The 12,950-nt window shown below is 42.5% G+C and overlaps 1 protein-coding gene across 3 annotated transcripts in view; it reads left to right on the top strand.

Annotated features, from left to right (window-relative positions):
- The window catches only part of dus2 (dihydrouridine synthase 2), a 115,506-nt gene extending 103,562 nt beyond the window's left edge, over nucleotides 1-11,944 (top strand). For 2 of the 3 annotated variants that reach the window (XM_041191904.1, XM_041191903.1), the window contains exon 16: nucleotides 8,978-11,944. In XM_041191904.1, coding sequence (XP_041047838.1) covers nucleotides 8,978-9,206 — 229 coding nt within the window. In that variant the 3' untranslated portion in view covers nucleotides 9,207-11,944. Of the gene's footprint in view, nucleotides 1-4,684; nucleotides 5,121-8,977 lie in introns of all 3 variants that reach the window. The other variant, XR_005943557.1, reaches the window with a different exon arrangement.
- The last annotated feature ends 1,006 nt before the right edge of the window (nucleotides 11,945-12,950 follow it).

Genomic DNA, 12,950 nt, shown 5'->3' with positions numbered 1-12,950 from the left:
CCTTGATATTCAACAGCATTAACATCATTGAATCAACCACCATCAATATCTTGCGGGGCACCATTGACCAGAAACTTGACTGGAGCAGCCATGTTATGCAGTGCCTACAAGAGCAAGTCAGAAGATGGGAATTATGTTGCGAGTAACTCGCCTCCTGACTGCCCAAAGCCTGTCCGTCATCTACAAGGCACAAGTCAAAAGTGTGATGGAATACTGCCCACTTGCCTAGATGAGTGCAGTTCCAACAACACTCAAGAAGCTTGACACCATCCAGGACTGTTTGATCGGCACATCATCCACAAACATTCACTCCCTCCACCATCGACATACAGTACCATCTACATGATAAACTGCAGCAACTCACCAAGGCTCCTTCGACAGCACCTTCCAAACCCATGACCCCTATTACCGAGAAGGACAGGGCGGTGGACATAAGGGAAAACCACCACCTGCAAGTTCCCCTCCAAGTCATTCAAAACCCTGACTTGGAAATATAATGCTGCCCCTTCACTGCTGCCTTGTCGAAATCCTGGAACTTCCTTATGGCACTGTGAGTGGTTAAAGAAGGCCATTCATCATCACCTTCTCAAGGACAGTTAAGGATGGGCAACAAATGCTGACCTCACCAGTGATGCCCTTCCCATGAAAGAATAACAGACCTCACTTCACCTAGGACTTTTACTGCCCGCAGATGGAGCCTTTCATTTCTTGTGTCTGAGCCATATTTAAACCAATTTGAGGGTTACAGGCCAACTGTGAACCTAATGCACTATCTGGTTACCCCATGCAAGTGAATTCCAACTGGATGTCTTACCTTCCTTCTGGTAAAACAATGGGGGAGCTGTTACCGCAGGTCTGCTTGGCAGCACGATCGAAAATGACAGATGAACTTCTATTTTTCAATCTGTCCAAATGTCTTCTCTGTAACTTGGGAGATTCCCCCTCCACAAGTATTCAGAATGGTCTCTGTGTCCATAATCTGTTCAGTTGTAGGTGTCTGGTGATCTCAAATGATTGGAATTGTTGAGCTTGGAATGTGTTTGTACAGATTAGAATTGGTTTGAGATGGTCATTGGAATGGTGGTTTGGGACATGTGCACAACAACATGGTGTGGCTGAGTGTAGGTTTCCCAGTTTTAATTGCATCGCTGTCAGGAAGGACAGAGCATCCCCTCCTCTCTCCCCAGTGATTCAGTGGGTTAACTTTGTGTAGCCCAGCTGGACACACCAGTGGTCCCCTGTATGGGGACATGGACTCTGCTATGTTTTAAGTTAGGGATGCTACAGTTGGCTTTGTTGCTCTTGAGGACAACATTAGTCAAGCATTCTATTCTTGGCTAGTATGTGTGTGCTCATCAGGTGAGGCCACAGTCAGCTCAGAATACGGCCCATCCTGCTGCCCCATTTGAGGCCAGATAGTGTGCTGACGCTCAATATCTAGGCCCATACATAAATAACGTCCACTTAGAAAAGGTACCAAATGGCATCTGGCACCCATGCAGCTGTACCCCAATGCCGATACCTTTTGGAAATAAAAACTGGTGGAAAGGGAAAGATGAACTTGTCAGAGGCCAAGTGCATTCCCAAAGAAATATTGGCGACCAAATCACTTTTGGTCTACTGTCCCACATGTCCTGCCAGTCAGTTCAGAGCAACACTGACTTGAGTCCTTGGAGCAGAATGTTTGCCTTGGCTCTGATGTTGCATAAACCAGTGGGGGAAGGGAAGAAAATAGCTTTAAAAATAAAATTATTCACACACAGCCAAATGAAAAGGGTATGTAATACCTCATCAGTTATGTTGGTAGACTGTTTGAAAATGTTTAATCATCCACTTAAATTATTAAATATTCTAAGAAATATTTAGGCTTCTAAAATCTTTAAACCCTTTTTCCCTTCTAGATTTTATGCAATTGCTTTGAAGCAATCCTGGAAACTTCTGCCTTACAGCAGCTGGATTTCATTCTTGCTGCACACTGAAAGATTAGAAAGTTCTTGGTTAGATATTTTGAAAAAGCATCTCCTGATGTTGAACAACAGGGGGCTGTCATTCCTACCATATTGGATATTAAATCCTGTCTCAAACATCAGAGTACAGGAATTTTGACTCGAAAGTTACTGAATCAAATGTTGAGTAGGTTAAAGATGTAACTGCGAGAGTACAGGCTGTCCTAATATGTACAGTTAAAGGTTTCATTGCTTACCCCCAGGGACATATTTACTAATTGTTTTCACTGTTGTGAAATAGATATCATCAACACAAATGAACACAAGGTTTGGACTAAAAATTGGCTTGCCCCCTTGTTCAGGCTCGGGGGGGTCACAATTTGTGACTTGTCTGTGCGGGTTCTGTTGGAACTGCCATCTAATTACCATGATTGTAGCATAGCGCCAAGCATCTGCCAGCTGCCTCTGTACTCAGCAGGGGGCCAAGCAGCATTGTGCTAATAGCATGTGGTGCAACCTGCCTTCTGCTTTTAAAAGGTAGCCTGTCCGTCTTAAAGGGAAGCTTCACTGAATAATTATGCTGCAATTTGAAACATGGAAGATGGAACACCAGGGCTGAGAGAGGGCTCTATATATGTGGCACTGGAGGCCTGAGTGATGGAGCTGGACAGGAGAAGAGACTCCATGGTTCTGCAGGAGACCCTCAAGGATCACCTCCTGAATGAAATAGGAACAATTGGCCAGGAAGCTCAGCTTCCAGAGTTGGACCTGAAAGCCTAGCAGCAGTGCCACAAGAAGTCTAATGATCTCACATGGGTGGTCAAGATCCGTGAATGCAACTTTACCTAATATCTCCTTCCACTGCATCATCAGCGCCTCACTCTGCTTAACGCACTTCAACACATTTATCAGCATTCCCTGGCATTCAGGACCCACCCCTAACATCCAGACGCTCTACCTCACCCTCTCACACCTACCAATGCTGCCAGCCTCACACCCACCTCTTGCTGCCTCCACGCGCCTCCAGTTCTTTAGCATTGACAGCCAAACACAGCGCTAAATAACCACTCACATCAGGCCAAGCTGGCACACAATGGGAGGGAGTAGAACAGAGCTGGAGAGGGGGAGCAAAGACACCTCCATCCCTGAGCCTATGGAGGAGATGGTTCTCTGTATCTTGGAGCCAGCTGCAACAGAGTGTGTGGCATCCATCATCGCTGAGAACATTGAGGATGATGCCATATTCCTGTTCTATGTCCCTTCTCCATGGCCAGCTCACCTCATCCTGCTATGTGACATGGTGAGCAATGGTGTGATCATGGACCTGTTCTTTCCACCCCACCCCTTTCTTCACACTAACCTTCCCCTTCTGAACCTGCTGCCTGCCCAGCCACAGGAATCCAAGGAAGAAGAGAGAGAGAGAGCACAGTAAAGCACTGATAAAGAGGCCATGTCACTTGATCTGACACCTGGATTCACCAGGCCTAATACTAACACTGCAAGTATCTTGGGGGGCAGTATCAAGTTGGGATCGGCATGCCATGAGTCACTGGGCATGAGTGGGTTGCAGCCAGGCCAGAGAGAAAGGATTGTTCATTGCCAGCTCACAGGAGGGCATGATCACAGGCAGAGCACTCAGATGAAGACTTTGATGGGGTGGCATACAGGAAATGCTGATAAGCTTGAACACTGATTTCTGGGTGCATTGTCTGGCCTGCCTGACAGCCTTCTGTACCTGTCAAGGGGCATGGAGGATTCCAGCTCTAACTTGGCAGAGGGCATCATGCAGAACTTCACCTCTCCACAGTCTCTGCTCCGTCTCCCTGCTGTGTTGCAGACTCAGAGGGCATTAGGCTTCTATAGCATCATCTCCGGCAATGCTATGGAAACCACATTTGTGCCCTTCATGTTTATATCTGAAGAAGCCAACCACATTTTCACTTTTATAGATGAGCTGTAAAGCCCAACATTAAAGTAATGATCAGTTTGTACAAAACATTGGCTGGATCACCTTTATGGAATCATGGAAAGGTTAAAGCACAGAAAGAGGTCATTTGGCCCTTCATGTCCATGCAGTCTCTCTGTGAGAGCAACCCTCCTAGTCCCATTCCCCTGCCTTTTCCTCATAGCCCTGCAATTTTTTTCTCTTCAGATAATTATTCAATTCTCCATTGCACTGTTTGGAGCCTCATAATAGAAAGGGTCACATGCCTTGTATCTATTTAGTGGCTTTGACATTAAAAAAAACATATAACATATGCTTCACAGGGGAATATGAGCTTTGATTCCAATTATGAGGAATGATCAGACGTTTGAATAAAAAAGTGGGATTTAAGGAAAGTCTTAAAGGAAAAGAGGTAGTTGGTGAAGCAGGTGGGTTTAGGCAGGCAATTTCAGAGTGTAGCGCCTAAACATTTGAGGACTTGGCCACCAAAGGTGGAAGTGAAGGGATGGGGGTGAATCCCAAGAGGCTGGAGTTAGAAAAATGAAGAGTTTGAAGGGCAGGGATTGTACTGCTGGAGAACTTATAGAGATGGAGTGGAGGGTGGGGGGAATTCTATGAACAGAATTAATCAAGGACGAAAATTTCAAATTTGAGACATTTGGGGACTGGAAACCAATGTGAGTCAGTGAGCACTGTGGTGATCAATGTAAGTGGGACTTGTGCGTGATGTTATGGAGCTGGAAGTAGGTGTCTTTGGATGGGGGCTATATGAAGTTGGAACCTTTCCTTGCAGTCAAGTGAACTACCAAGTCTGGTTTAACCTCGAGCAGTTTCTGGACAGAAGATGGAGTCGGCGGCTGGGGTATGGAGTTTGTGGCAATGGTTTCAGTCTTCCCAATGTTTAACTGGAGAACAGTGTGCTTCATCCAAGATTGGATGTGGAGCAAGCAGCACAGAGGCAGTGTCATGAGCCTGGTGGAGAGCTGGATAAATGTGGAAGCTGACCCCTATGTCAACACGTTATGCTCCAAGGGCAACATGGAATTAGGAAGGATTACCTTGCAAATACAGTCCCACCGAGCTGGTCGGTGGAGGAGGGTAACGTGGTCAGTGTGAAGAAAGGCTGCAGAAGATCGAGGAGGATAAAGCACCGTGGCCAAAGCTCTTGTTCTCCATTCTGGATTAATTGATGTCTTTTGTGACTTTGATTTGAGGACCGTTTCAGTAAGGTGGGTCAAAATCTTTGAATTCCCTAGCAGCATTGTGGGTGTATACCTGTACCAGATGGCAGCTCACAACCGCTAACTTGTCGGGATCCATTAGAGATTAGCAATAAATGCTGACCTTGCCAGTAGCCTTCACATCCCAAGGGTGGTTAGTCTAAAACATTTCGCATTTATGGACTGCCACAGCCTGTACAATGAGAGCTGGGCCATCCACACCCACCAGGCAAGAGTACCTCTCTAGAAGTCAACCCTGAGTGCAGAGCCAGAGCTCCAATCTTCAGTTGCTGGGACTGCCTGAAGTGAGATTCAGATTTTGTAAAATTCATATACAGACTGTGGGTGTCGCTGGCTAGGCCAGCATTTATTGTCCATCATGCATGTCGGCAAAAGAGTACAGAAATCTCCCAGAGGCAAAGAGATACCTCAGGGAGATTTGTTTAATATTCAAACATTTAAGTAAAGAATTGAAAATATTTAAGGACATGTCCCCTCATGTGACAGTGTCACAGGAGCTGGGACATGACAAGGAACATTAATTTAAAATTTTATTTAATTTATAAACACTTCATGAAACCTCATCCCGTCTGTGGATAAGGCTCCATGAAAAACGTGAAGGACGCCTGGGCTCTTCGCCTGCCCACCAACGTTAAGGTTGGACGGACAGCTCATTTAATTAGTTTTAAACAGGCCTTAATAGGCCTTTGACAGTTCAGCGGGTGCACAGCCAACTCGGCTGCGCACCCGCCGAACTGAAAATCCATGTGACGCGCCTGACGTCATCACGCATCATTTTACGTGTCAGTGACTGGGCCCCGCCCCTGCTTGCCGACCGGAAAATTCTCCGCAAAGGCAGGAATACTAGCACGCTCTAGCAAAGAGCTGATGGACCAAATGGCCTCTCCCTGTGCTGTAAGCTTTGTGATTCTATAAGTATTTATTTGTTGTCATCGCTTGGCTTCCAGTAAAAGGCAAACTCTGAACCCCAGAGTTATAAATATTAAGTTAATTTATAAATGTATCAAGACTTATTTTTCTGGAATGAGAATTTTATTTTTTGCTCAAACCTGCATTTAACCTTCAAATTAAGTCATAGTACTTGAACCCAATCTTATGTATTTTAGTGATATAACAGCTCTTTGTCTAGTTGATGTGTCGCCATGCGGTGCCATAGAGCAACACAGCATAGGTTTACAGCATGTTCCCACACAGCTGACTGCAACCTAGCCTTTTTAATGAGAGAGAAACTCAGGTGCCTCCCCACAGGGTGGAATGATGCAATTGACACCTCACAGTAACAGTCAGGTACAGAACAGCAGTGGTCAGAGAACCTAGCTGCTCACCCACCTCCAGCTGAGGAGTGTTGGTAATGTTTCAAGGGGCTGAACCAAGGCATTGCTCTGAAAAGGAACCAATACAAGATAAAAAGAGTAAACTGGTTGTTTTCCAGCTGGGTGACCAGGTGAGGTTTTATTTGTTCCTGACCCTGTCCAGCAGTTAATTTGAGGATTAACAGAATTTCATTTTAACAAGTGACGAGACTTTTGCTAACATTGGCATGCTCCCTCAGCCTTTCTTGCCTGGTACAATGTACAAGGGTAAAGTGTGCCTATTTATAGTCAGGTAGCAGCAAATAACTGAACACCAAGCAAATGATTAACATATTTAAAAAAAAACTCAAAACAAAATTCCCATTGTCCTCCCATGTTCTAACGTGATGTGAACTCAGTTCCTGATCTGGAATTTTTGGACGTTTATTTCGTTATTAAAAGTTTAGCATGATTCCTCTTCGTTTGTATGTATTTATTTATTTATTAATTGCTGAAGGGCTGTTTTGCTTTGCGAAATTAGGACCTTAATAAATTAATTTTCCCTTTCTGGTTTGAGTCACAGACTTCTGTAATCTGCTTCAGTGAGGGTTGGTTTTTATTGGGTCCACATGCTCAAATGATAACCAGTCACATACAGCACATCTGTGGAAACCATTCCCTATTTCTTTCATTGCTGAGACGCACTTGTACACAGCAGCATTTATGCAGCTGGTTTGAAATAACATTTAGTTAGGGTTACCTTTACATTTAAATTTGAGTTTTTGGAGCTATTGCTTTTACGTTAGGTATCTGAATCAAAACTTATTTATATAAATACTGGCCTTGTCAGGTAAGATGAATTTTTACAGGATAAAACAGCCTGATATTCTAATAATCTAATGGAATTTTTTAGATGAAATAACAGCGAAGGTTCATGAAGGGGTTGTGGATTTTTTAAAAAGTGTTTAACAAAGTACCACATAAAAGGACGGTTAACAAAATTGAGTCTCATGGAATAGGCGGTTCAGTGTCAGCTTGGATAAAACATTGACTTAAGGACAAAGAAAGCGAGTCATGGCTGGTGGCTATTTTTCAGGCTGGAGGATGGCAGACAGTGGAGTCCCCGAAGGTCAGTGCCAGGGCCATTGCTTTTTTAGATATGTATAAGTAACCTGGATATTGGAATACAGAGTAAAATTTCAAAAGTTGCCGATGATACCGAACTAGGAGGTGTGGCAAACGGTGAGGATAATACAAATCAACTGCAATAGTACTCAGATAGGCTAGCAGAATGGGCAGGGAAGTGACAGGTGGAATTTAATATAGAGAAGTGTGATTCTTGCGTTTTGGCAGAAGGGATAGGGAGAGGCAATATAGACTCAATGATATAGCTCTAAAGAATGTGAAGGAACAGGGTGACCTAGGGGTGCATGTGCAGAGACCTTTGAAGGTGGCAGGACATATTGAAAAAGTGGTTAGCAAAGTATATGGGATCTTGGACTTCACAAATGGAGGCGTTGAATACAAAACCAGGGAAGTTATGCTGAATCTTTATATATCTCCTGCTAAGCCACAACTATAGTGTTGCGCCCAATTTGGGTCATCACACTCGAGGAAGGATCTGACTGTCCTTGAGTGGCTGCAGAGGAGATTTACCAGAATGGTTTCAGGGTTGGGGGATTTTAACTACAAGGCTAGGTTGCAAAAGATGGAACTGTTCTCCTCGGAGCAAAGGAGATTGAAGGGAGATTTGATAGAGGTGTACAGGATAATGACAGGTTTAGATAACATAGACAAGGCAAAGCTGTTTTTGTTAGCTGATAATAAAAGGAGCAGGAGCCACAGTTTAATATTTTGTGTAAGAGGTGTAAGAATGTTATGAGGAAGAACTTTTTTATGCAGCAAGTTGTCATGAGGTGGAACTCACCATCCACAAGCGAAGATGATGAATGATTTCAAAAGGAAATTGAATGGGCACTTGAAGGAAATAAACTTGCAAGGCCACGTGGATAGAGCAGGAAATGTGACTGATTGGATTGCTGTAGAGAAAGCCGGCATGGACTTGATGGGTCGTATGGCTTCTGTGCTTTAATGACTCTGACTCAAATTGGCTTAAAATGATATACAACTTTGGTTTATCTTTGCCCAATTTTCATCTCTTTTCTTCTATGCCTCATGCCGATTTGTACTTCTTATAGTCTCAACTAAACAGCAGCAATCTATTCCATTCCATAGGATTTCCCACTCAGAATTCACTTTGTTCTTGTCTGACGTCTACACATGCACATTTCAAGCATGTAGACCACTAGATAGATAGAGATAACAACCAAACTGATTTTCCCATTGAGTACGTGTTTGTCGGAAAAACAATATAACTACTGTAAAATTGCAACAGTATGTAGATAAAAATCTCATGATTTCTCCTGCGTGTGTTAACATTATGGACATGACCAGCTGCTGGTCCAGCTGTTCTCCCCATTGTACCACACTGCCTGTTTAACTAACTCGTTTTTCATTATAACCTTAATCATTATTTTTCTTTTCCCTTTTCAGGGATAAAACAAAGAAGGTGGTGGAACAGTCCACAGCTATTGTGTGCCTGCGATCTCTTGGACTCCCTGAGGGCAAATTGTGTGAGGGAGAAAATTCACTGAAGCACAAGCGAAAAAGAGATGAGGAAATCTCCAACGACACAGAAACTACCAGTAGCACCTCTCTGGACACAAATAAAAAAAGACAGTCCATCACTGATGAAAATATAACAACTGACATCCTGCTGTAATGCGACAAATTGGAATTTTATGAAGTGGCATGTGCAACACGAGGTTTTTTATATATACATTTAACCAGCCAATACTCCCTCTTTGTCTCTCTTGTGGCCAATCTTCCATGAACTTCATTGGATTTTGCTGAAATGTTGTTTTAATATGGTGGCCACATGCCTCAGGAGGAAGGGAGATCCTGGTCTGCTACAGAAATTGCAGCGAGGACTGAAGTGTTTGTTTTCTTTCCCTATTGGTTCCTGCCTTACACAAATACCTGCACAGTTTTCAACCCATTAACTACACGAAGGCATGCAATTTAATACCCTTTAGCTACGGCATCATTTCTGCACAGGCCATTCTGTGGCTTCACTTACACCTAGAAATATTTATTTAACATATAATCTTTTAGCTGCCATGTCAATAACGGATTTTTTTCCCATATGTCGTACCTTCCCCCGCTACTGCAATGTATTTTCTTTGTGTTTGGGGTGACGTTCTTCTCCTGTATAAACAATGTGTGAATGCGCCAACAATGTACTGAGACAAACACTCTCCTTACTGTGTTTTTATGCATATATATATATAGGCAGAAGGTGGTTCAAGATGCTCGTGTATCATCATTTATGTTTTATTCCTTTTGTTTAATGTGCCTTCTCCATCTCATTATTATTCTTCTTTTTCTGATAATATCCTATTTTCACTTCCCTTCTCTCCCTGAGTTTCCATTTAGTTGCTCTCTGCCTCTCTGCAGTTTGATTGAGCTGCCATCCCTGCCCCTCCCCACCCCTTGTTACTAAGGCATAGCTTTGCCATGTCTAAAGGCTTCTCCCCCCTGTGATGAGAATTTCTTTATGCCAATTCTTTATTTATTATTTGAATACTTGTTATAGGTTGAACACAGCATGCCTGTCTACAAATGTGCTATCATATTGGAATTCCAGCCGTTGGCATCATTTTGTAGGTGACCATAAGCAGTCTGAGAATTCTTCCCAAAAACTGTATTTTTTTAGTGAGATCTGGTTTTGCAGTTTAGAGCTATGCATTGTGCTTCAGCATAAAGCTTGTAATTAATGTGGCATTGGGCATAAAATGGCAGCATAGCTGCTGGGTTCTCTTTACATTGGAGAAGAATGCACACTGTACCCACGATAGGTCAAAAGACTTCCACTTCTCATGATTGTCTTTTCATCAATCCTTTCAAAGGCACTCGAGGGTTAATTTTGCAATCCTGTGCTCCTAGTGGGAAACTCTGCTTGAAGGAGGTACAGCTCAGAGTTGTCACTAAAATACTGGCTCACTGACTCAGTAGCCTGTGAACATGAGTTCCCCATGAGTTGTAGGAACATGGAATTTGGTCCGGTATCTCTGGAGCTGTCTGTAACTGAAAAAACTGGAGCGCTTTGAATTGATTGATGATTCCTTTCATGTTGAAAATGTGCTAAGAGCTTCTTGTTCCTAATCATGTTGGTGCATGAATGATTAGACTTTCTACCAACATTGAAGATATTAATGGTCAATTCTAATTCACTGAAATCGGTGGTAACAGGATAATGGTGGTTTCAGAATGGGTTCAGTAGACTTAGACAGCTGGTAACCATAATGATCAACCTGCTTCCACTTTCACAAAAGCCTACTACAGGACGACTAGAGAAGCCTGCCTATTTCTGGTGGGAAGCTCCTTTTAAGATACAAACCATTGTTAGCAATGGCACTGGCAAGTTGAGGTGGCACGGGGTCCTGTGTTATTTTGATGCAATCTTAATTGAAATATCTCAGTTAAAATATATACTGGAAGAGCATAATGCCTTTTTTCAAATCATTAGTATCCAAGTAAACTGTTAAATAAAAGCAACTGTTAATTCTTCATTGAAAAACAAATATTAAATATATACTGTAATATATACTGTTTAACTCCCTGTGAAGGGAACTTGACCTCCATGTCAAGTAGGATATTGGCATAGTCCTGTGAAGGGGCAGAGGGGAGACCCATTGAGAATATGCACCTTTAAGAAACTTGTCCCTTGTGCAATCAGAATTCAACTCTTTCGTTTTTCTTGACTATAAGCTTTACTATCAGGACTCCAAGTCACAGCCAAGAAGACTGAATTGTAGCAGAGTACACCATGTCAGCTTGGTATATTAAAAGTAATCAGTTATCTTTGGCAAAATCCCACCAAACACTAACTGCCCCAATAAACTGTGTGTGGAACTGCACCAATCCCCACAGGGTCTGTCTCATGAGAAAAATGGCAAATTAATCACAATGGAAATTGAGGCTATCTAAACCATGCGATCAATGACAGCAATCATAACTACCCCCACCCTTGGAGCTTGAGTGGACAATTTCTGAAGCTGCAATGAAGGTGGGTAGCAGGTAATAGACTGACAAGAGAAAGCGCTATACCTAAATAGTTGCAGTAATGATGCAGAGGTGTGATGTTCTTCTGGCAGCAGGTTAAAGCCAGTCTGTGTAGTGATCAATAATACTCCAGCACTCTCAGCTCTTAGGTACTCACAGTCTAGAGTGGTAAGAGGGGTGGAAACCCCTGTCTATTTTTTTCCATGTTATCCTCACATATTGGATGGTATTTGTAATACAATAAATGCATGATTAAGTACAGGGTGTAATTAATTTGCATTCTGTGCCAGTGGCTTTGCCCATTAGTGTATTTGCATCTGTTAGGGGCTCTAAACATATTGTAAATGTGTATTATACATTCTATCAAATCACTATAAAATCTTAGAAAATAAACAAGGTTCTTGGTTCAGCTGCTGTATTCAATGATGTCTGTGGTGTGCATCCACAAGTTCATCCTTCACATCAAATCTATTGATGGAGTTGCCTTATGATGAATCGTAAACTGTTTGCACTGTGAAGTGAATTTCCAGTGTAGAGAGGAAAGTATAATTCATACATGCGTGACTCAGAATTCAACATGTTTTCATAATGTTATTGCATAGAATATTTAAACCTGCTTACAATGTCTGCAATGTGAATAAAAGCAGATACTGAACATGTTTGTTATGGGCATTGTTCCTAATGTCCAAATTATGTTGGTCATCATTTTTAGGGGTTTTCGCATATTAAGTTACAGGTTGCACTCATGTTTTGGAAGTGGATGTTTACCAAAACTTGAGGAAGAATATATTGTCCTCATGAAATGTTGGAATTAGATTGACTTTCCTTTCTGGTGCTCCTTCACCTTTGCCCTTGTTAAATAGAGCTTTGAGGTCACATGGCTACTTTTTATAGTCCTCCGAGTCTTCTCAGATTTTGTTTTTGTTGGACAGCTTAAGTCTCGAGTTTAGCATTCTCCTGTGGCCAATTAAGAGTTTAAAAAGCCTTTGTATAATTTATACTGCAAAATTGCTCAATTTGGCCTGCAAATTACTAATAAAATTGTATTACATAGTCGGCTTGTTAGCAAAATTAAAGCCCATGGGATAAAAGGAGCAGTGGCAGCATAGATTGAAAATTTGCTAGGGGATCGAAAATAGAGAGTTGCAGCTTATGGCTGTTTTTGAGCTGGAGGGAAATATATATCAGTGTGAAAACCACTGCTGTTTTTGTTTTTGTTTTTGTTTTTCTCTTTTAGCTTTTGTTGCATGGGGTCACCAGAGTGCTGGTTGATCATTGTTTCATATCAACCATCGATTTTTTGGGTTTGGCGGGTGATTTTACAGCCGGCTGCCCTCCCCAGTTATCCAGGCTGAAGACCGGCATCCATACACACCGACTTACCTGCACCAGTGGCTGGGTC

This window comes from Carcharodon carcharias, chromosome 7 (assembly GCF_017639515.1).
Source record: "Carcharodon carcharias isolate sCarCar2 chromosome 7, sCarCar2.pri, whole genome shotgun sequence".
Lineage (NCBI taxonomy): Eukaryota > Metazoa > Chordata > Chondrichthyes > Lamniformes > Lamnidae > Carcharodon > Carcharodon carcharias.
Note: the sequence above shows the minus strand (reverse complement) of the source record. Positions and strands in the feature narration are given on the sequence as shown.